Genomic DNA, 24,381 nt, shown 5'->3' on the forward strand with positions numbered 1-24,381 from the left:
TCCATAGACAGCTTCTTAGTGATTACCTGGAGACAAGAATCTCAGACTCTATTGCCCAGGCTGGCTTTGAACTGCGGTCCTCAGATCCCAGATTCTTGGGTAGCTAGGATTGCAGGCATGAGCTACCAGCACCCAGCTTTCATAAGCTGTTAATATTATTAAACAAGCAGCAAAAGGAAAGCTGATAAAACTTGCAGCACTCTGTTGTTTTATTCTTTCAACAATAAAAATAAAAGAATATTTTGTTGACAAAACAAAGCCTCTCTCCCAGTATTGTGGTTACTGATGAATTAATAGAGGTATCAATGTGAAAAGCATTATGGGAAACAAACCATTATCATCTCACAAGGTTCTAGAAATTCTAGTTTATGCAATGAGACATGAAATAGATATATTCCTATTATGAAAGTTGAAATTTAAAAGTATATCAGAAAAATAAGCTAAATACCTAAAGAATCAGCCAAATATTTCCTAAAACCTTTTCTGCTTTCTGGAAAACTATCACCTTTATGAAAAACTATCACCTATGAAACTATCACCTTTATGTTGTTTAGTAGTAAGATAGAGGGGAGAAAATAAAGATCAAACATTTTTGTTGTCATTGTTGCTAAGTAACAAACTCCACAAGACCATAATGTTTAAATGTGTTAATGGAATAAAAGACCATTTGAGAACATATATCATAAGAGAAATAACAAGTTACTATTGCTCATTATCACAGGCTTGAACAGAACTATACCTAGAGGATCTCTAAATATTGTTTTCCCCAACAATTGTCAGTTATTTTTTAAATGAGAAATATATGCATATGAATAAAAACAAAGAAGCATATTTGACTCTACAGTAAAAAGTCATCCCTCCACTGAACACTGTTGAAAATGAATGATAAAACTTCTGAGAAGAAATGGGAGGGTGGGGCTGGGAATATGGCCTAGTGGCAAGAGTGCTTGCCTCCTATACATGAAGCCCTGGGTTCGATTCCTCAGCACCACATTTATAGAAAATGGTCAGAAGTGGCGCTGTGGCTCAAGTGGTAGAATGCTAGCCTTGAGCGGGAAGAAGCCAGGGACAGTGCTCAGGCCCTAACTGTAAGGCCCAGGACTGGCGGAGAAAATACACACACACACACACACACACAACTGTTATCTTAGAATTTCTGCTGTTAGAATTTATTTTGTTTCTTTCATTAAAAATTTTTCTTTCTGCTTAAATTCCACATTCTCTGGTACATTACAATTACCTAAGAAAGTATGAATAATCAATAAATGTACTGAGTATCTAAATATCTCTCTGAGATGTTTGTATAGTGTCCACTCGATAAATAATTGAGTGATGAATGGAATGATTTGGGGGATACCTATAATAACCAATATAAACATATAGATGTTTTTATTTATGTTTATTGTTTGTGTTTATATTATAAAATGCATTCAAAAATATAATGGAACAAATGAGAAATATAAGAGAAAAGGGGCTTATTTGTGACAGGAATAAAAATACAGAATATCTAGAAATAAAGCTAATTAAAAAAACAGCATGAACTTTTGTGCTTAAATCATTAAAAGACCCCAAAATGAAAATACACGGTCTTCTGAGAGACTCAATAATGTAAAGTTATTGGTCCCCATGATGAATGTAGAAAGTTAATTGTTATTCCAACCAAAGTTCCAAAGTGCCTTTTAAAATTTTTTTGCACTTTGACAAAATGATTTCAAGTTCATCTGAAATAAATGGAAATATCCAAGAAAACTATGAAAAAAGAATACATTTTTTATATTATTGGATATTATAAACATACAAATTAAAATGAACAGTCAGCTCAATAGAAATAAAGAGAAAAAATAGAAATTGAACCTAAATATGCAAAAAAATCAATTAGTAATTTGAAATTATCTCTAATGAAAACAGATTATAATTGGGATTAGGTCAACTGATAAACCAGTCCCAAAAAAAACAGCCTCAGAACTCAGTCAACAGCAGTAATGTCTGAATGAGTAAATGCAGCAAGAAAAGAGAATGAATCACAATATCAGATGACATAAACACAGAAGTATTCTGTCGAATTAAGAAATAAGTATTAAAATTAAAATATGAAACAAAACCCCTAGAAAATATTTAACAATAGCTCTTACATAATACTAAAAAAAAGCCTTTATAAACATGTAAATAAAACTAAAACCATAAAGGAAAAGAGTGACCAACATGAGTGCACAAAAATGTACACATGGAAGAAATGACTAAGACAAAAAGGAAGAAGCAAGAAACAAAAGATACACATCACGGGGCTGGGAATATGGCCTAGTGGCAAGAGTGCTTGCCTCGTATACATGAGGCCCTGGGTTCGATTCCTCAGCACCACATATACAGAAAATGGCCAGAAGTGGCGCTGCGGCTCAAGTGGCAGAGTGCTAGCCTTGAGCAAAAAAGAAGCCAGGGACAATGCTCAGGCCCTGAGTTCACCGCCTAGGACTGGCCAAAAAAAAAAAAAAGATACACATCACACACACACACACACACACACACATACACACACACACGACAAAAGCAAAAGTTCCTTAAAATCTTTAAATATACAAGAAATAGCAGGTAATTCAGGAAATAAATTAATTTTTAAGCAAAATATTCAACATTACTACTAATGAAGAAAAAGTATAATGAAAGCTAGGAATGTGGCTCCGTGGTAGAGCACTAGCCAAAGATGTACAAGGTCCTAGGTTTCGTTCTAAGAAAGGAGAGGAGGAAGGAGGAGGAAAAAAGGAGGAGGGGTATAAGGAAGGTGAGGAAGAGAAGCAGAAAGAGAACGGAGGGCAAGGGAAGGGGAGGGAAAGAGAGAAAGGTGAGGAGGAAGTTATCAATGAAAGCTTTAAAATTATAACTAGTAATACTGACTATAGTAAGAGCAACTTAAAACACATACAATTGATAGGAACATAAACTAACAAATGCTTTCCCAAAGAGAAATTTGGTAAAACTATAACCTCTTAAATCTACACACTGTTATCAAAGTCTAACCTTAGAAAAGTATCAGATTTTTTTTTCTGGTTTGTTTTGGGGGTTTTTGTTTGTTTGTTTGTGTTTTTGCCAGTCCTGGGGCTTGAACTCAGGGCCTGAACACTGTCCCTGAGCTCCTTTTTGCTCGAGGCTAGCACTCTACCACAGTGCCACTTCTGGCTTTTTTCTATATATAATGTGCTGAGGAATCGAACTCAGGGCTTCATGTATGCGAGGCAAGCACTCTACCACTAGGCCATATTCCCAGCCCGAAAATTATCAGGTTTATCTTGAATTTTTAATTCAGCCATTGACCTCAGCATTATTTAGAATAGCTACAACAGCCAAACCTATGTATTGTGTTTTTGGAGACATGCATGTTTTTGGAGACATGCATGCTTGCAATCCCAGCTGCAAGGAAGGCCACGGAGGAGAGGATAGCAATCCAAAGTCAGCCTCAGCAAAAGCAAGACACTTGATCTAAAAACCAAACGAAAGCAAGAAGACCTGGGGCGTGACTTGAGTGGAAGACTACCTGCCTAAGAAACTCTAGATCCTGATGCCAAGAAGGGAAGAGAGAAAGGAGGAAAAGGAGGGGAGGGGAGAAGAGGAGGAAGCCAACACCCCCAGGTGACCCTGAGAAGTATTAGTGAGTATCTCACATAACCCCCTGTTCAGATCCTAGATGGTGTGGGCTGCCTGCCTGCCTGTCTCACTCTCTCTTCCCCCTTCCTCCCTTCCTCCCTCCCCTCTTCCTTCCTGCTCTACATGAGTTTGCTTCTTCAACTCACTCATCCTGCTCCCTCTTCTCTCACACACACGGCCCTCGTGGCCCAGCTCCTACTTCACGGCACTGTCCAAAGAATCCTTAGAGAATTGTTAATTACTTTCTTAATCATGTCCTCACACAGAACCACTGGTAGCTAGTCACAGGCTGCATCTGATGCAAACAGCTATGGTCAAGGAACAGGGCACTGCATGCAACACTTCCGGTGGAACAGCACGTAAGACACATGCCAGGTCCTAGAAGTCACCTACATGTCCCAATCCAGCAAACTGGCTAACCATGTACACCACATCAACAGAAGGAAATGCATGCGGTGAATAAACTGCAATGCGGAAAACGCATGCCAGATGACCACAGTGAAGAAACACACATGGTAGATTGATAGTTCTTAAGTTTCTTTTTGATGTCTTTTCAGTGTCTAAAATTTCTAAACTAAACCCAAAATTTATTTTATAACCAGAAGAGAACAGGTACTTATTCTATGTAATGATTGCTGTGATTATTTTCTCTTTACTTTGTAAATAATGAAATACTTCGATTACCTTTCCAGCATCACATTTTGTGCCTTCATTCACCATCCCTGGGTCTGGAACATCTGAGCCCAGGTGGAAGTCCACACCCCAGCAATAGGTGCCTCGACTAGGTGTCTTAATAATAGATGGTACAATTCCAAACACAGGCATGTCGTGTACATTCTCACACTGAAGCTTTCCACACAAGGCATTCCTACAAAGCAAGAGAAACAGGGCCAACATAAACACGCCTATGTATATAGAAAAGAAAAAGCAAACGTTTATATGTAGACACCATTGCCATTATTTGGCTGAAAGGAGGGAAACTCAGAGTGCAAGTGTTTGAGAGCAATAGCATCGCTATTTAAACATGGAAGAGAGAGGAGGAGAGAGGAGAGAGGGAAGAGGAGGGGAGGACACTACGATGCAAATTATTAGGTAGAGTACCAAGGGGCCCTAATGCTCCTATTCCCACTCCACGTCTCTTCTCTAAGGCTCAAAAGACTCCAACTAGTAAAGTTGTCTACTACTATGTGAGTCTATAAATGTGACTACACAAGAAGTAGTATTAGTAATACAAACACAATCATCTTTCAAGCAAAAGGAAGTTTCCTTCTAAATATGCTCCAGAGGCTGGGAAGGGAACTCAGTGGTAGTGCACTGACTAGCATGCACAAGGGTTCCCTCTCACGTGGTGTGCCCCACATTCAATCATGGCTTTTTACAAAGCTACACTCAGGTGATAAATTTTGCAAAATACAAAGGAAGGTCTATACTCTTCTTTGCCTGGCTAACTCACAGTTTATTTAATGATATAATGCATTAATTTCATAAATATTCTAATTCAATATCGGAATTCCACGAGGGCTGCCCTGGCTACAGCTTGTATTACTACAACTCACTTACTCCTAAGCATTTCTAACATCCTATTGAAATGTCCTATTCCATTAACGATCATTGGATCCAAACACCTACCTTAAGCTTGACTCTTCTATGAACCAGTGCCACATCACAAGTGTTTTCCCCCACCACCTCTAACCCATCCCCTCCTCAAACTTCCTATTCCGACTACCACAACACTGTCTGACTCGGTGAGCTAAAATCTACTTCTCCCTAACCCTTCTCCACTGTCCCAAGAGACCACACAAATAAGGCCTTTCCCTTCTTTTGCATGGTAGCTCTTTTAGGACAATGATTATGGTCCCTGTACCAGGGAAAGAGCCTACGGTCATTTTCCAGGTGGCAAGGAGGTTCCTTTAATACTTTGCAGGTTATTCACTGCCTCTTGAGGCATCATCCTCAGCACCTCAGTGATAGCTTGATAAGCAAAGACATGAAAACCTCAGAACGATGTATGTAGAGCATAAAGCAGACTTCAGTTAACATCGTTTAGATTCACCAAAATTAAGAATTAAGGAAAAGTGAGCTTCATTTCTTCTTTTCTTTGCTTATCAAGCTATCTCCGACGTTCTGAGTACGATGCCTCAAGAGGCAAAGTGAAGGAGGATATTTTAGATTTCAAATGACTCTATGACAGGACAACCAGTGCAATGTGTAATCCCTGACTGAATCCTCTGTGAACAGAGGTTAGCTGTGAAAGGTAAGTTGAGGTCAGTGTGGGAAATATGAACAGATTAGGTATTGGTGATATTTAGACCTGATAACTCTGTTAGAAATGACAAAGTCGATTTTTAAATTTCCTATGATGGGATGGGAAGGCAGTGATGATAGCAATTACAAAGATCATAGGACTAAGCAGGTGCTTCTCTCAGTACCAACAGCCACCAACTCACTCCATCTTCAAAACAACACTCAGAAGAAACCAAGATTGTCCCTATTTTAAAAAAGAAAACAATGAGGTGTGTAGGTAAAATAATTTATCCAGCTTCTCAGAGGTTAAGTGGCTAAACCAGGATTCAAACCCAAGGCGCCAAATCTCAAATGTATATTTTCACATAACTACATGAACCTTATGTTACTATTATAAAATGCTTCTCATATGAGTTACAAAGAAGCTGGGCCAGGTGCCAGTGTCTCATGCTTGCAATTCTAACTACTCATGAGGCTGAAAAACGAGGACCATGGTTCAAAGCTAGCCCAGGTAGGTATTCAGGGTCTTATCTCTAAGAGGTGTGGCCAAGTGGTAAAGCATCAGCCATAAGCAATAAAGTTAAAACACAAGGCTCCATCCAGAGTTTAAGCCCCAGTACCAGCACACACAAGAAAAGAGCTATTAGTAACTTATAAGTTAGACAAGTGAAGTTTCTATGTCTTTTTGTAGTTATAAAATTACATGGTTACGGGCTGGGAATGTGGCTTAGAGGTAGAGTGCTTGCCCGGCATACATGAAGCCCTGGGTTGGATTCCTCAGCACCACACGAACAGAAAAAGCTAGAAGTGGTGCTGTGGCTCGAGTGGTAGAATCCTAACCTTGAGCAGAAACAAGCCAGGGACAGTGCTCAGGCCCTGAGTCCAAGCCCCAGGACTGGCTAAATAAATAAAATAATAATAATAGTAATAAATAAAATAAATTGTAAAATAATGAAAGCAAAAAGGGCTGGAAATAAAGAAGTGGGCCAGGCACGATGGTACAAATCTGTAATCAGTGCCCAGGAGGCAGAGGTTAGAGGTTCTCAAGTTTGAGGCCAGCTTGGACCACAGTAAGATCATGCTTCAAAAACAGACAAACAAGCATAGACAAAAGGATGCAGTCTATGTACCTAGGCTTCAAGTGTGTCCTAACCTACTTACCCTTAGTTCTTTGCTCAGTTCCTTCCTCCACTCACTCATTCTAACTCAGACTAGCTGTATCTTCATTCACTCTTTCATAAAACCAACATTTAAGAGGCATTATGCCCCAGGTATTACTCTAAGGTCTCACAGTTCAGTGAGGGAAAGTGGTAAGTAGTCAAATAAAGAAATGACGCTGTGGCGAATACTACAGAATATTCAAGAGATAACTAAGAAAAAAGGATCAATTAATCAAGAAGACTTCTTAAATGTGGCTACACCAAAAATTCAAAACACATGCTGCAAAAATTTGCAGGATTTAAAAGAAAATTCACGAAAATCACTGGAGTTTAACTCACCTCTACAAAATGGAAAGAGCAAACCGGTAACCATTTCCTCCCTAAGAGATATGGCAAACTGAATAACACTATCAATCAAGTTGGCATTTCCAGAACTGCACATCCACTACTGAAGAATACTGTTCTTCAACTGCACATGGAACATTGACCCCAGGCAATAACACACATCTCAGGAGACTCCAAAGAGGGAAAAATATGCAGATTATGTTCTGAATAAAATTAAACTCCAACTCAAAATCAATAGTCAGACTATTACCAACTATTTGGAAGTTAAGCAATATAGCTTTAATAGCTCCAGTCAAACAAGAAATCTTCCTTGAGGAAATCCTATTTGACCTGAGATTTGGACATGAGCAGAATTAACCAATCCAAGAAGGAACCCTGTGTGCAGCGGCCCTGTGGTAGAAGGGAGAAGGCCCAGGGTAGGCAGGTATGGCCTATAGATGGTCTCTAACTGGTAAATGAAACCACAGAAGTAAATAAAACCACCTGTGTGTGGGTATGGCAGGAAGATGATAAAGAAGGGCTTTCTAGACAAAGCCAAGGAAAGAAGTTTCTTCAAAAAAACAAAAAAGAAATAGTCACTGTGTATGGTCAAGCAGCATGAAGACCTAAAATGTCAATGGTTAATGCTCTGTCTCCTCACTGGCGAGCACTGGCTCGCTACAGCGGCTTACTCTGCCTGATGGTTGAGGAGGCAGAGCGGGTAGAAGCAATGTGCAGCCATACAGAATAATTCCCACAGTGCAAAATACTGGTGCAAGTATCCGCAGTGCAGACTCCAAAAGGGAGACAATGCACTCCAGTTACTAAACACACACAGATTCAAATAAGGGATGACTGTGCTCATCTTTCCAATTTTCATATTGCTAAACTTTTTATATGAGTAAATGCTAATTATAAAAATAACAAAGCTTTAAGTCATTTTATAGAGCTGGCATAATGTTATTCTGCATTAATTCTGCTGTACCCTTTTTCTTTTATTGAAAGGAAAATGACAAGTTATTTAGTTGGGAGTCTTATTAGAAATCAGGGATAAACAAAGTAGGATTCTAAAGCTCAGATTTGTGAGAGCCGACAAGTAAAGGGATGAACTATCTTCCTAGTTTTGTCCTCACACAGTCTTGTGTAGAAAAATGTCAAGTTTACAGTTGTGTATCTGGATGAAGAGTGAGCCAGCAGGCCCAAAGAGCACAGAGAAACGGGCCATGGTTGGCACAGCCATCTCTCAGCCCTGCACAACCTCGTCTCCACTTACCCAGTGGCACACTTCTTGTATTCATTGTCAGAGAAACCACAATTGCCAAATCTGTCACCTTTAGAGTTCACGTCAATGAAACAATCTCTTGGAGCAGCCTTGGCTTCTGTAACATTTAAAAGAGGGGGAAAAAAAGGTTATGGCAATTTATAACTAAGAAGTATTCCTTATGACATTCCATACACCTGGACAAACTACTTCTACTCCTCTGAAAATCTCTCTGGCTTGATCCATACAATAGTTCAAAAGAAAAGGAGAGATAAAGGCAGGCAGGGGAGAGGAGGAGAGGCAGGCAGGCAGGCAGGAAAGGGGGAGAAGGGAGGGAAAGGGAAAGAAAAGGAAGGGAAGGGAGGGAAGGAAGGGAAAGAGAAGGAAAAGGAAAGAAAAAGAAAAGAAAAAGCTTTAGATTGCATAAAAAGCCTGGTCTCCCACACATTTCAATAAGCGGTTCCCAGCAGAACCCCCAATGTGGTGTGGTGCTGTTGTTGTCAGCATCACCCCCAATGTTGTTAAGTTCCCCCTGCTGCACAACTGGCTACATCAGGCTGGAGACGCGAATCTTCAGCTCTCTTGCTTTTCACTCACTGTGTGTGGATGCTTGTTTAGACATCCCTACTAAGTCAGTGGACTGATTTAGAAAAACAAACAAACACCTATGACAGGAGACAAACTGTCCATCCACTCCTGGCTTTTTGAAAAGCAACTTCTCCCGAGCAGCAGCCAATCACCTGCAGCTGTGTTGAAGGCAGGCTGTCACCATGGGAACCCAAGGCACCCAGGTGTAATGAAAGCAGAGCTCAGTGCAGGTGCTGCCCAGCCTTCATGTCAACTCTCCACGACTCCTCACCAGAATGACAACACAGCAACTACCCAGCACCCCCCTCGGCTGCTGAAAACTCCTCTCCACATAGAACTGGAGAGATGCCACCTCAGCATGGAATTTCTACACTTAAAATCCATGGTTCTTACTATCCAGGGCAGAAAACACATCTGAAATCCATGACTTTTCTTTGGAACCTTTTCACCCTGTAGTGCAAGGGGCTTACTCCTCCCTTTGAGATCTGAGGGAAATTAACCCCTTACTGCCTCCTGAGGCGCTGCTATGCCATACACATCAAGCTAACTCTACCTCCAAGCCCAGGCAGTACCTTAAAGGTGAGCTACACTCACTATACTCCAAGGACATGACTCACTACCCTCTAAAAGGATTGCCTGAGTTTCTAATTAATACAGACAGAAATCCAAGACACAGGTATGAAAGCAGATCTTAAGAGTCAGGGGAAAACGGTGGAAGAAATAATGGTAGATTAGGCTAAGTTTACTGGCCAAGGCTCACAAAGCAAAGATTCTGCATTTACTACTGCCCCTTGAGGAGTTAGAGAGGATCTACCGCTTTGTCTGAAACAAAGCACAAGGAGATACAAAAAATAGGAGGCCACAGATCGCAGCCTGACTTGAGATAGTTTATAGGAACAGTGCTGTTTAAATAAAGAGAAAACCAATCTCATTAGGAAATACCCAGTGAAGTCCCCAAAATGTATCCAATTAATCATTAGCCCAGCCATACCTAAAGGATCCGTGGCCTTTACTAGATGAATTATGTATTATATACTGAATGGCTGAACAGTCCAAAATCTAGGCTGAATCCTTAAGCCCCAATGGGATGCAATTTTGAATAGGTCTTTTAGGAGTTAGATGAGATCATGAGAGCAGGGTCCTCTTTACAAGATCAGTGGGCTAAAAAGAACAGAAACAAATTTCTCTGTTCCACAAACACACGAGGACAGAGGTGGAAAGGGAGGAACAGAGCTGCACCAGGAACCAAAGGAGCAGGAACCTTGACCTTGGCCTTCATGACCTCCAGGTCTAGGAGAAGTAAATATCTGTGCTGAAGCTGACTGCATTGTTAGCATGTTACAGCACCTGCTTCCATCTGAATGTTTATTCCATCCAAGTCAGGCTAAAATGGAATTGTCTCTGTAACAGTATTTTTCAAAGGGGAGGCATGTACAAGTTGAGTAGGCCCTGAGGGCTCTCCCCATTAATTGTCCCCTAGAATTAATATCATTAGAAAAGGGTACAATTTCCTCCTGTTTATCTTCTGTCCTTCGGCCTCCCACCATGTGATAATGACCCAGAACGGAAACCTAAGCGGATCCTAACACCTCAATCTTGGGTGTCCCTGCCTCCTAACCTGTGAACCAATAATCCTGTCCCCTATAAATTACCCAGGCTGTGGTACGTTGCTGGAGAAACATATTAAGATTTGGACAGAGTCAGTCAGACCAAGATGGTCGGCACTGGGTTAAAAAATAAAAAGATCGCTGGGGATATGGCCTAGTGGCAAGAGTGCTTGCCTAGTATCCATGAGGCCCTGGGTTCAATTCCCCAGCACCACATATACAGAAAATGGCCAGAAGTGGCACTGTGGCTCAAGTGGCAGAGTGCTAGCCTTGAGCAAAAAGAAGCCAGGGACAATGCTCAGGCCCTGAGTCCAAGCCCCAGGACTGGCCAAAAAAAACAAACAAACAAAAAAACAAACACAACTTTAGGGGCTGGGGATATAGCCTAGTGGCAAGAGTGCCTGCCTCGGATACACGAGGCCCTAGGTTCGATTCCCCAGCACCACATATACAGAAAACGGCCAGAAGCGGCGCTGTGGCTCAAGAGGCAGAGTGCTAGCCTTGAGTGGGAAGAAGCCAGGGATAGTGCTCAGGCCCTGAGTCCAAGGCCCAGGACTGGCCAAAAAAATAAAATAAAATAAAATAAATAAAAAAAAATAAAAAGATCAGGGTTGGGAGGGATGGAGGAGAACAATGAAAAGGATGAGTGGCATGGATCCAAATTCACTGTACTCATAAATACTATTTTTGTTGAATGGCAATTCGCTGAACAACTTCTTAATGATAAAAATGAAATTTGTAAAATAAAAAAGTCAATCCTCTTGACAACATGGGAGATTTGCAGCAGATCCAGAATGTCACTGAGGCCCAGAGCTCATGGAGGTCTGATAATAAATAGTTTTAAGTTCCCTTTTTAGGTTCCTCACATAATAGGAACAGTGACTCCCCCAGACCTATCTTGTACATGTGCTTTTCTCATAGCTCCAGAACGTGGAACTGTAACACACTTTTGGAGTGACTGCTAGTACCTTCCTTTGCTTCCCTGATCTGTAAAGATGATCATGTGGGAAGGTCAGGTGGAAGAAGACACTGGAGTTTTGCTACCTGTGAGATAGAGTCCCCAGAGCAATACCACATTTCTGGAGGTGATGGCAGAGACTAGCGTGACTATCAGGGCAGGAAACACTCAGGAGCAGTGACTTGCATCCTATTTCCATTCAATTCACTTATCTGCTGAAGAAGAGAGGTTCTTAGAGAATGGAAATGGATCACCACAAGCCTAACCAAGGTGATGATTACAACTGCAAGAGGCTGCACCAGATGTGGCTCATTACTTGAGCAAAGTCATATGTCCTCTGATACATGGCTGAGCTGTGATCTCCCCACACTTGTCTACATGGCTAACGAGAAGCAAGTGCTTTCGGTCAGTCAAGGTCAGCCATATGCCTTCCTTGTTACTTCACAACTATGTCAACTCCAACCCAAGGTCACAATTTCAGAGCTCTTGACTGCTGATTACTTCCCCAAAATATCCTACCAGTCCACTAAGCTGAAAATATGTTTATTGGATCTAGTGATTTAAGGAGCAAGCACTGTAAGCATTGGAAGACATTTACATGACAGAGGATAATAAATCCAAGAAACACTCAGGGATCTTCTATCTCAGTGATATTCTACAGTGTGAGATACTATAATAAGACATTCAGTCTATGGTGAACAGTAAGGTATTATTTCTAGCCACCCCATAACCAGAAAGTGCCTAACACCTACTGGCCTCATTAAAGGTTAAAGGCAATATAGATTCAGGCCACATAATTGTATTTCAAAATCAGATTTCATGTACAATGATAGTCACAAAAGATTATATCACCTAGTGATGTAGCAGTCATCTTAGTTTGTATTAATACACCTAGTACAATGATGTATTTTTAGGGAGTCCATTTCTCAGAATATATCCCCATCATTAACCAATGTATGACTGTATTCTTTGTTTGGTTGTGTCACTCTGGACCATTTACCTAGTGATCTAAAACAGCTGCTAGTTTGGGGTAGGACCCAACACAGAGGAAGGCTCAGCAACAGGTCCAGAATGCCATGTAAGTAAGATCCTCTGCCACTTAGCCACTTGATTCAAATAGTACTTGAAGTTAGGGTAAAAATGCTATGTGGAGCCTTCAGCAGTTTTTGACAGACAAATCACAGCATAGACCTTTAGTATTTTGGAGCAAAGCACTGTGATTCTCTGTGGATAACTACTCTCCTTTTCAGAAACAGCTCTTGGTCTGCTACTGGCAGTTAGTAGAAATTGAACGTTTAGCCATGGGCCCCCAAGTTACTGTTGAGCATGAGCTGCCCAACATAAGCTGGGGTGTCATCTGACCTACTAAGCCACGAAGTTGGCATAGGCAACACTGTAAAATGGAAATGGTATATACATTATCAGAAACAAGCTGGCCTCAAAGAACCAGGTCAATTATACGAAGAAGGAGCCCAACTGCCCACAATCGCCATCCTACTATACAGAACTTTCTCTTCTAGCCAGCACCTACTAGTGCAACAGGAATTCTCTACCATGAGTTGAGAAAAAGAATGATGATGAGATTATAAAAGGTTCTTCAAACATGCAGGCACTACCCAAAACTGGAATCTATAACACTATAGCTATTCTCTAGGACATCCATAAAGTGTACCTGATTCTTTATTTTGCTTGGAAGAATAGGTAGACAAATATGTAATTGCATAACCATAGACTTACTGTGGCCAATGGCTTTAATAATCAAGCAGATCCATTCTGTAAACTGTAGGCAGCCACCCCTTTCATTACTCATAAGGCTCATAAACAAAGTACCCATAGTGGGAGAGTTAGTGGTTATTCATGAGCTCAGAAATAGCAGCTGACTTGGCTATAGTCACTGCTAAGAGCCAAATCCAGTGGCAGCAGAGAACTTAATTGGTAACATTTCCTAGAGAGATCAGCCCAAAGAACCTGGAGGCAGGGAGATTCTGCCCTTCCCTTTCCAGGAAGGAAGAAACATTGTTAACTCTTACTGAAATAGATACTCTGGATATGTATTTGCGAATGTCCCTACAAACAAGCTTCTGCAAAACTAGCATCTGTGGATCTACCAAATCCCTGATCCACCATCATGACACCCCATACAGCTTTGCTCAGGTTTAAGGAACCCTCTTCAGAACAAGTGATGGGAGGCAACAAAGCTGTGCTGAATGGAATTCACTGTGTTAGCTAGCGTGTTCCAAATGATCTCAAAGTAGCTGTCTTATTAGAATGGTTAGAAATACCATTCAGCAGTGGCAATACTTAGAATGGCTTCAAAAAGATATATATGCCCTGAATATTTATGCTGATTTTTCCCAAAACAGATTCAGCATATAGGAATACAGGGGTAGAAGTAGAACTGGCAAAACTCACTGTTACCTCTCTAGTAACCCACTAGCAAAGCTATGCTTCTTATTGCACGACTTTATGCTCTGCTTGGCTTAGGGGTCTTCATTTCAAAGGAAAACAGTCTTCTGCCAGAAGTTACCAGAAGGATTCCAATGAACTGGGAATTAAGGTAAAGCATCCAACCATGATGAGTTCCTCATATTTCAGGAAACGAAGGAGTTTACTATTCTGGACACCTGGTCCTGACTGCCAGACCACCAAAGGAAAACTTGACTGCTGTCCTACCACGGGGGTGAAGAACAGCAAGTCTGAAATACTAGAGAGCCCACACAATGTATATTAATTGTCCATTCCAACTCTCTACAATCAAAACCCCTAAGTATCTAGACCCTTCAGTAATGAAGGGTGAGCCACTACACCAGGTTAAAAATCACAACCAGCTGAAATACTTGGGGTAGTCAAAGGGAATATGGAGTGGGTAGATTTTTAACCACATGAACCACCACAGAATGAGAGCAGTAATTGTCACTAATATTTCTCTATCTTGGTACAAATATAATTGTGATAAAAATGTACTTATTTGGGGCTGGGAAGGTGGCTTAGTGGTAAAGTGCTTGCCTTGCATGCATGAAACCCTGGGTTCGATTCCTCAGCACCACATAAACAGAAAAGGCCAGAAGTGGTGCCATGGTTCAAGTGGCAGAGTGCTAGCCTTGAGCAAAAAAGAAGCCAGGGACAGTGCTCAGGCCCTGAGTCCAAGCCCCAGGACTGGCAAAAAAAAAAAAAAAAGTCCTTATTTTCTTCCCCTCTTATCTCTTTATTTATAACATATACCTTTCTGTCTGTAGGACAATTTGGGCTGAGGTTAGCTTTAAGTCAGTGGAGTTATTATTAAAGCAGATTATCCTTGTGAGTAAGTCTCATTCAAACTGATACATCAACTTTTTTTTTCTGCCAGTGGAACTGAGCTCTTCCTGGCTCACAAGCTGGAGCCACTTCACTGGCTCCACTGATTGTGAAGCACTTAGACTCAGCCTGGAATGCTGACCACACTGCACTCCGGTACTGACCAGCCTCTGTAACTGGGTGAGTCAATTAAGTGAGAGGTGTTCATCTGTGTGTGTGTTGACATCTGTGAGTGTGGACATGTACATGCCTTCATAGTCAATTCAGTGAGAGGTGTCCACCTGCATGTGTGTTGACATCTGTGAGTATGGACATGTACATGCATTCCTAGTCTATTGCTTCTGCTTGCTGAAGAGCTGACTAGTGCAGGGGACTACCAGACAACACTGAAAAGGAATAGGTCTTCTCTTCAGACTCCTTCACACAAATTGAAATGAGCAGAACACCGATGCCTGCGATCACCTCAAGGCAGGACCAAGATGGAAGCCAAGCTCTTTCAGTGGTAAATACATACAAAAGTAACCAAATGAGAAAGCAGAGGAACCATTAATTCTAGAAAAAACAAATGGCAGAAAAGCAACTGTAACTTACTACACAGGTCAGCTGTGGATAGCATTAACATGTTTACTACACAACAAATAGTCAACACTGAGCTAAAACTACAATGAATCCATACTGAGAAAAAGCAGGATGAAAATGAACACAGACATGGATAAGAGTTCAGGACTGAAAACAGAAAAGGAAGGAAAACTAATTTTCATCCCTCATAAAAATAAAAAAAGCAGCATTACCAAGAGATTATCTAAAGATCTAGAGCAAATAACAACAAAAAAGTCAGATGAAAAAATAACAATAAAACTTGTTACCTCAAAGGATGGGGGAGCTGTGTGGAAATAAGATTTAATTTTCAAAATAAACACTATGCAGTATCCCCTACCATTCCTTATCATATACCTTTGATAAAAATGAAATCTTTATCCCAACACTGCACACACAAAAATCTAGAAAACAATATTACGTATGCATATATATGTATATACTTTAAATGAGAGAAAGTGAAAAAAAAATCAACCAAATTTAGACATGAGAATTCATGACTATGACTCACTGGAAAAAAGAAGGGAGAGATAGTAGGGGAGGGATAAAGTACCATCAGCAACATTTGTTCTCCCCTTTTTTAAACTCTGAAAGAAAAATAGATAAAATCAAAGCGATCAGCTGTGAGTATCTTACTTGAACCGAAGATGACTTGGCACTGTGCATCGTAGTTCTGGCACATGCCATCATAACAGTAGGCTTTGTTATTCTGGCATGGATATCCATTCTGAATAAAGACATCTGGCTGGCAGAACTGAGAAGAGCCATTGCAATACTCTGGAAGATCACACTCACTGGCTTTTCCCCGGCACAAAGAGCCTCCCGGAAGGAACTAGGGTAAGAAGATTCAAATGAAAATTCCTGATCAGAACCATCACCACCAGTTAGTCAAATACTGCAGTATTTTTACATCTTAGAAGGGTTCTAACTATAAAAGACTCCATAACCCAAGAGAAAAATGAACAAAGGCCAAGAATGGGCAATTCATAAACATATCAAATGAAAATAAAAAGCAACTAAAATGCAGAGTAAATAAAAACACAGGAAAACTGTATCCTATTACATCAACTCAGATTATAGTACTTGCTAGTAATCACTGCTACACCTTAGAGAAAACTGATTGCTAACCCTGTTGCCAGAAGCAAAGACTAGCACACTTGTGGAAGACATACAAAACACAGATTAAAACTTTTAAGGCGCATATTCTAGCCCCATTATTCCTCTTATATGAAATAACTGGAAGAAATCTCAATGTCCACTAAGGAATGACAGAGTTGCCATCTTGAGAAAGGTTTTCCGGGGGCACAGGATTAAGAAGCAGTCGCAGCTAAACACCCCACAGGTCACTTTGCCATAGAACTGGAGTTTAAATCAGTTATAAGAGGTGTGGGAGGGGAGGGCAGAGCAGCTGGCAGGGAACAGCAGAGGTTTAAGATTCAACAAGCTAGACAGCCAGGAAGCCAGAGGCTGCAGGAGCCAGTGCACCACCACACAGGAAGACAGAGATACGCCACCAAGCTATGGCAGCTCAAACAAGTGCAGCACAGCCTACGATTACATAAAGGCAGCGTGCCACCTCTGGCCCTAAGCAGCCCTGGGGCTCCCTACTAAGCCAACAATAGAGAATCGGCCATCAGCTTGAACTCTGAAGGCCTTCTGAGGGAGCAAACCCTCACCCCTAGACACAAAATGGCTTTCTGCAATCTACAGAGACATTTGTGTATTAATATATATACAAGGGAAAATATATTTGTTTATTTGTGTATGAATGTTTATACTTTTGTTTATATAAATAAATATACATATACATATAAACGTAGAAAGACAAAGAAAATAAAAACATCATGTGTTGTATATAAGCCTATTTGTCTGATTCAAGTGTTTTGTATCTGATTCAAGTTTTTGTCTGACTCAAGTTCTGTATCTATCTAACTATATGGTTTTTATCTTCTGTAACTCAGACAAACACCACTAACCTTATAATTCCTATATTCTAACACTTAATCTTTTTGTTGTTGTTGTCAGTCATTGGGCTTGAGCTCTGGGCCTGGGTGCTGTCCTTGAGCTCTTCAGCTCAAGACTAGAGCTCTACCACTTGAGCCACAGTGCCACTTCCTGTTTTTTAGTGGTTAATTGGAGATAAGAGTCTCATGGACTTTCCTGCCTGGGCTGTGATCCTCAGACCTCAGCCTACTGAGTAGCTAGGATTACAGGTGTAAGCCACCACACCTGCTCTAGCATTTAATCTTGTATTTTCCTTCTCCCTCTTCCTTTTATTTAAAAGCATCCTATCTGAAGCTTACTATCTGTTTTTTGGTATTCTCTGTGGATCATAACTTCACCTCCTACCCATAACACTCCCTATCTGTACCCTCCTTATATCAAGAAGTAGAACTCTCCTCTTACTCCTACTCTCTCTGACTTCTGCTTCACTAAATCTTCCTTATTACCTACTAACTACATTAGTTGAACATTATTTCTTCTGTTTTTTCATTTTTTGCTTTCTGTTTTTGTTTTATGTTAACTTTTCTTTTCTTCTCCACGATCATTGGTTTTATGTATGTATGCCTATATATCTACTCATCTCTCCTTACATGTCCCCAGATCCCTAATTCATACAACATTAACTAATTTTTTTCTGTTTACCTTACTTTCCATCTATTATCTTCTTTCTTGAAGCTTAGCTCCCACTCTTTCCACTACATATAACCAAATGGCAACATTATTCCGGTGGCTCTGTCCTCTCTCTGTTTCCCACTACCACCTGGTAAAAGAAAGGCTTTCTAGAGCACTAAGACACACCCTGGATCCTCTATTCATCTAAAAGATAAAAGTAGCAGTGATGACGCGTCTTCATTAGAACCTAACAAATGCCCACGGCTTACGACCTGCAATAGCCTATGAAATTAGCTTCCTCAGAACGAGTGGAGATGAGTCCCCACACACCCAGTGTCTTAAATTGGAAGGACAGACCAACCCTTCTGACCCAGACACCACCTCCCAGGCCTTACTCCATCTTAATGAAGCTACAAAGAAACCAGCAAGTGAGAAGGAATAGACAAGAGATCAAAACCTCCCCAAATCCTGAACCCAGATGCATAAATCCCAATGAAAGATTGCCAAAGTCATGGCATTTTTTTTTTTCTATTCTTTTCTTCCTAACAGGAAGGAAGTCCGTACCCGGCAGTCCTTGCAGCAGTCACCGTAGGCACATTCAGCAAATGATTTCAGCTTACACGTGCTTCCTTCACAGCACGGGTCCAGCTCACACTCCTGGGAACAGAAAAGGGAAACGAGTTATTAGATCACTCATAAGTCCTTTTTCTTTTATTAAGATCTGCTTTATTCTAACCATAAACAACTCCCCAACTAGACTTTTAGATTAATCAGCCTCTGTAGCTACAAGTATTTTGGTCTCAACCTATTTTAGAAGACTGAGGTCAGCATGTATTCCTTAGTCTGATCAGAGTGCTATCACAGAGTGCCAAATACTGGGAAGATTCATCAACAGAAATCTATTCTCTCCTATATTAATGTAGCAGAATCAGTCATCTGATTCTCACTATGTGCTACATCCTTATGAGATATCACCACTGGAGAAAAGTGACTTAAAAGAGTATATGAGTCTACTATTGTTCCAACTTCCTGTCTGCTTACAAGTATTTCCTAATAACATGTATTAATAAACTTCATTTTTCTTTTTCATTAACATATAATAATTGTACATATGTATGGGTCAGTGTGGTATTTCAACACAACTATTCAATGTACACTGATCAAATTGGAGTGATTAGCATTTCCGTCTGAGAGTAAAAACAGTAAAACAAATGAACTGTAATGAACTTGCAACACACCAAAAACAAGTCAACATAGAAAATGAACATAAATGGAACATTTAGAGCCACTGTAGTGACACACACCTGTAGTGCCAGAAATCCAAGAGGCAGAGCTCAAAAAGACTAGGGTTTGCAGACAGCCAAGGGAAAACTGTTAGCAAAGACCCAGCCTCAACTAAGAATCCACACATTACGATTCACACCGTGAATCCCAGCTACACAGAAGACACAGGTAGGAAAATCAGGACATGAAGCTACCATGAGCAAAAATTCAACACCCTATCTAAAAAACAACTAAAGCAAAAAAGAAAAAAAAAAAGGCTGGAAGAATAGAATACCTGCCTAGCAAGCATAAGGCTCTGAGTTCAAACCCCAATAACGCAAAAGAATAAAACTATGAAACTGCAGCAAGTTGAGAGCAGGCAAAGAGCTTTTACATCAAAAATCAAAAACACAATCCATACAAGCACGCATAGTAAATCAAAATGTACACATTCTGATCTGTAAGACACCGTTAAAATGAACTGGGGACAGGGGGAAAAAATTGGGAGAGAACAAGGGAAGGAGTGACACTGTCCAAAAAGAAATGTACTCATTGTCCGACTTATGTAACTGTAACCGCTCTTTACATCACCTTTATAATAACAAAAAAATTAAAATTAAAGATACTGTTAACTAAGAATAAGGAACAATTTAGACACAATGTGCACAAATTAAATATATGACGAAGGATATATATCAGAATATTGAAGATATTCTCAAAACTAATAACATTTAGCCAAGTTCCTAAAACGAGGTAAACAAGTTGAACTGACAGAGCACCGTAAGAGACACAGATGTCAAATATAGACATGAAAACACACAATTGGCTTGAGAACTAGGGAAGTACAACTGCAATGAGGCTTCCCCTCCCAGCTGGCAGGCCCCTCAGGCATGAGGTCCTGGTAAGGGGTGGCAGCACAGAACGGTCTGCCCCCCAGTAGGAATGGACACTGCGCACACACACACACACACACACACACACACACACACACACAACACAGCTCCCTAAGACCAAGTCATCCCACGCCTGGTGGGTTGCCCAAGAGAGATAAAAACCTAAAGTCCACATAAAAATTATGAGGTGACTAGCCACAGAGCTTTATTTGTAACACACACACACACACACACACACACACTCACACACACACACACACACACACACACACACACACACTGGAAACCACTCAACTAGTCCCCAACAGATGGATCCACAAAGCTGCAAATAGGAAATGGGGCGGGGGCTAGGGTGGTAGAAGAACTGTTGGCCAAACTACACATTAACCATTCTCAAAAATGATGCTGGGCTGGGGATATAGCCTAGTGGCAAGAGTGCCTGCCTCGGATACATGAGGCCCTAGGTTCGGTTCCCCAGCACCACATATACAGAAAACGGCCAGAAGCGGCGCTGTGGCTCAAGTGGCAGAGTGCTAGCCTTGAGCGGGAAGAAGCCAGGGACAGTGCTCAGGCCCTGAGTCCAAGGCCCAGGACTGGCCAAAAAAAAAAAAAAAAAATGATGCTGACTTTGTAAAGGATTTTTGCCCCTGAACATAATCACATATTAAGTCAATGACGCTGTAACCTGCACTATTTGCATTGTATCAACTTTTTTAGGGAATTAAAACAGGCCCTGCTTGTTTTAAAAGGATATCAAGTACAAACACAGTATTGGATGGATTTATACAATGCATGTTTTCATACGTGGCACTTTTATGTGTTATATTGGATTATTGTTCTAGATTGAACTGTTAAATACTATATTTGAGGCTGGGTTATCATTTTTATAACTGTCTTTGTATTTTCTCGCCATTATTTATTCCTCTTGATATACAGAATGATCTGCATGCATTTATAACAGAGCAATAAGACAAAGTATTTAATGTGCCTTGTTTTTAACTGAATAAGAACTGAACACATGAATCAATAAAACTGATTAAAATGGTCCCCCAAAAAATGATGCTGAGTAGAAAAACCAAGATACAAAAAGCCATTCCACAATACAGAGTGATAAGGATTTAGCTAACAAAACACAAACTATTAAGGCTTAACCTCTAAGTACCATAATAGAAAATTGTGACTACTCTGTACTTAATAGAATTAAAACATAAGGTAGGCCACAAGGCAAAAAGAAAAAAAACCAAAAAGCCATTCCATATCTATAAAATCCTACAAAATGCATGCTACTGTATATACAGTGAGATAAAGTCAGAAACAGACCAGGAAAAATTGGGGGTATAAAGGGACTAGAGTGCTAGCCTTGAGCAAAAAAGCTCAGGGACAGCACCCAGGCCCTGAGTTCAAGCCTCAGGACTGGCCAAAAGCAAGGGGAAGGGGTGGGGGGGATTGTGGAATAGGTGATTACCAAGTGGGCATAAGGAACTTTTGGGTTCTTTTTTTTGTCAGTCACAGGACTTGAACTTAGGGCCTGGGCGCTGTCCTGAGCTCTTATGCTCAAAGCTAGCACTCTACCACTTTGCGCCATAGGGCCACTTCCAGTTTTCTAGTAGTCAATTGGATATAAGAATATCACAAACTTTCCTGACTGGGTTCGCTTTGAACTGCAATCTTCAGATCTTAGCATCCTGAATAGCTAGGACTACAGGCGTGAGCCACCAGCACTCATTGTCCATAAGGAACTTTTTAAAAAAGTGATGCTAGGTTCATTAGCTTGATGATGGTAATGACAGTTTTTAATTAGGTATACATGTGTCAAAATTTACCTACCGTACTCATTAAATATGTACAATTTCTGTAGACTCAGTGCACACAACGATTCATGACCCACATTTAGTCATGTTTTCCTCTTGTCTGTGAGACTTCACACACTGCTTTAACCTCACAACCATCCAAAGGTAACACACACACAGCCCTCTTCCCGCCGGCATCTGGAGCGCTCCCTGGAGGCCCGTCTTAGGCCACTGCGGCTGCAGCATTCAGTAATCATGTGTCCTCTAACCTCATCGATGAACTTTACTGATTGAGAGCTGATTAATGGACTACTCAGAGGAGGGGCACAGTTGACAAAAATAGGACACCAGGGGAATGATTCCGTTCATCCTCACCTCAGGCCAAAAGCAATACAGTCAGATCAGTTTGGAACAAAACCTCTAAATCCTGAGCCAAAATAAACCTTTCCTCTTTTCTGGTAACTTCCCTCGGAACCTCGCACAGTGACAGAATGCTGGCTTCTTCCTGCAAACCAGGTGCCCACGGCTGGCGCTTTCTTATCAGCCCTTCACAGACCCTTTCCCGGACTTCTCCAGCGGCGGCTGCCCATCTGTGCTCTCCCTTCAAGACAAAAACCTATTTCTGATTGATTTTGAGATGCTTGAAAACTGAGATGAGCAATCTCTCCTCGTTCTAACAGTCTTTCTTATACATTCAGGTTTTCTCTACGTAAATCTTAAGTTTTTAGTGACATACCCAATTATACTTTGATAAAAGTAGCAATTTTGTTGTTCAAAAATGCTGGGCACGACAGACTCAGTTTTATAAAAGAATAGAGAATTGGGAAAGAAACAATGTGTACATATAGTTTAGGATAAAAAGACTATTTTAAATGGTTTCCTAACAACTTCTAATAGTGTGTAAATTAAATTCATTAAGTAGTAGGATAAAGAAACAACAAGCAAACAAAAAAAAAACCCAGCTCATTTCTATATACTAACACTGAACTACATGAAAATAAAACTGAGAAAAAAAATCACAGTTACAACAGCATCAAAAATAATAATTTAGTTAATGAAGTGAAAAGACTGTACACTAGAAACTATAAATACTGAAAAGCAATCAGGAACAGCACCCAGGCTCTCAGTTCAACCGCCAGAACCTACTTTTAATTCAGGGATGGAGGGTATACATGTGGACCTCTCTCCTCCTCCTCTCTCTCTCTCTCTCTCTCTCTCTCTCTCTGTCTCTCTCTGTCTCTCTCTCTCTGTCTCTCTGTCTCTCTCTCTCTCTCTCTCTCTCTCTCTCTCTCTGTCACACACACACACTGAAATATAGACCTGAAATAGTAAAACATCTAGGGAGAAGAAAGACATAGAGCAAGGACTTCAGGATACTGGTCTTTACAATGGTTCTGAAATACAGGTCATGGGACTGTAGCAATATGAAGTTTCTATACAGCAAAAGAAGCAGTGATCATGCAAATATCAATTGAAATATCAATCCAAAGCACAACTAATGTTGCTTTTTCACATCTGTTAAGATCACTGTTGTAAAGCAAAGACATAAGGTACTGGCAAGGATGTGGAGAAATGGAAACCCTTGAATTCTGTGGGTGAGTGCAAAATGCCACTAAGGAACAGCATAGCAGCTCCTCAAAAGATTTAAAATCCAACTAACCTATGATCCAAAAATCTCACTTCTGCTATTTATCTAAAACAAGAATCTCAAGCAGACATTTGTATTCTCATTTCACTGAAGTGTTATTCACAGTATCCAAGATGTGCAAACCATCTAAGATGCTCAATGACAGATGAATGAAGAATACAAACACACACACGAAATACTATTCAACCTTTTAAAAGATGTTATCATTTGCAAATAATCTAATCCAGTGTCCCTGAGTACAGTGTGCTGACATAAACTACTCACAGAGGACATATATAAATTACTTCGCTTTTGTCAGGTATGTAAAATAAATAAAATAGAATACTACATTTTTCTTGGGTTTCCAAACAGATGCACCATTATAGCTATATTCTGGAAAGCAGAAGGTAACAAACCCCAGGAACACATCCACTCTGACAAAACAACGATCGCTCCTTGCCACGAAGGTTTCTATGAGCCACTAGGCCACAGCTGGCCAAAACCAACCATTTGATTGTTGCAA

General features: G+C 40.5%; 1 protein-coding gene across 1 annotated transcript in view; it reads right to left on the minus strand.

Moving 5' to 3' along the window:
- Window positions 1–24,381, minus strand: part of Adam9 (ADAM metallopeptidase domain 9) — a 79,624-nt gene that overhangs the window by 12,396 nt on the left and 42,847 nt on the right. The window contains exons 13-16 of the mRNA XM_048330931.1: window positions 18,850–18,942; window positions 16,306–16,501; window positions 8,638–8,743; window positions 4,321–4,504 (exon numbers count right to left, since the gene is read on the minus strand). Of these exons, the coding sequence (XP_048186888.1) occupies window positions 4,321–4,504; window positions 8,638–8,743; window positions 16,306–16,501; window positions 18,850–18,942 (579 nt within the window). The remainder of the gene's footprint in view (window positions 1–4,320; window positions 4,505–8,637; window positions 8,744–16,305; window positions 16,502–18,849; window positions 18,943–24,381) is intronic.

This window comes from Perognathus longimembris, chromosome 21, assembly GCF_023159225.1.
Source record: "Perognathus longimembris pacificus isolate PPM17 chromosome 21, ASM2315922v1, whole genome shotgun sequence".
Lineage (NCBI taxonomy): Eukaryota > Metazoa > Chordata > Mammalia > Rodentia > Heteromyidae > Perognathus > Perognathus longimembris.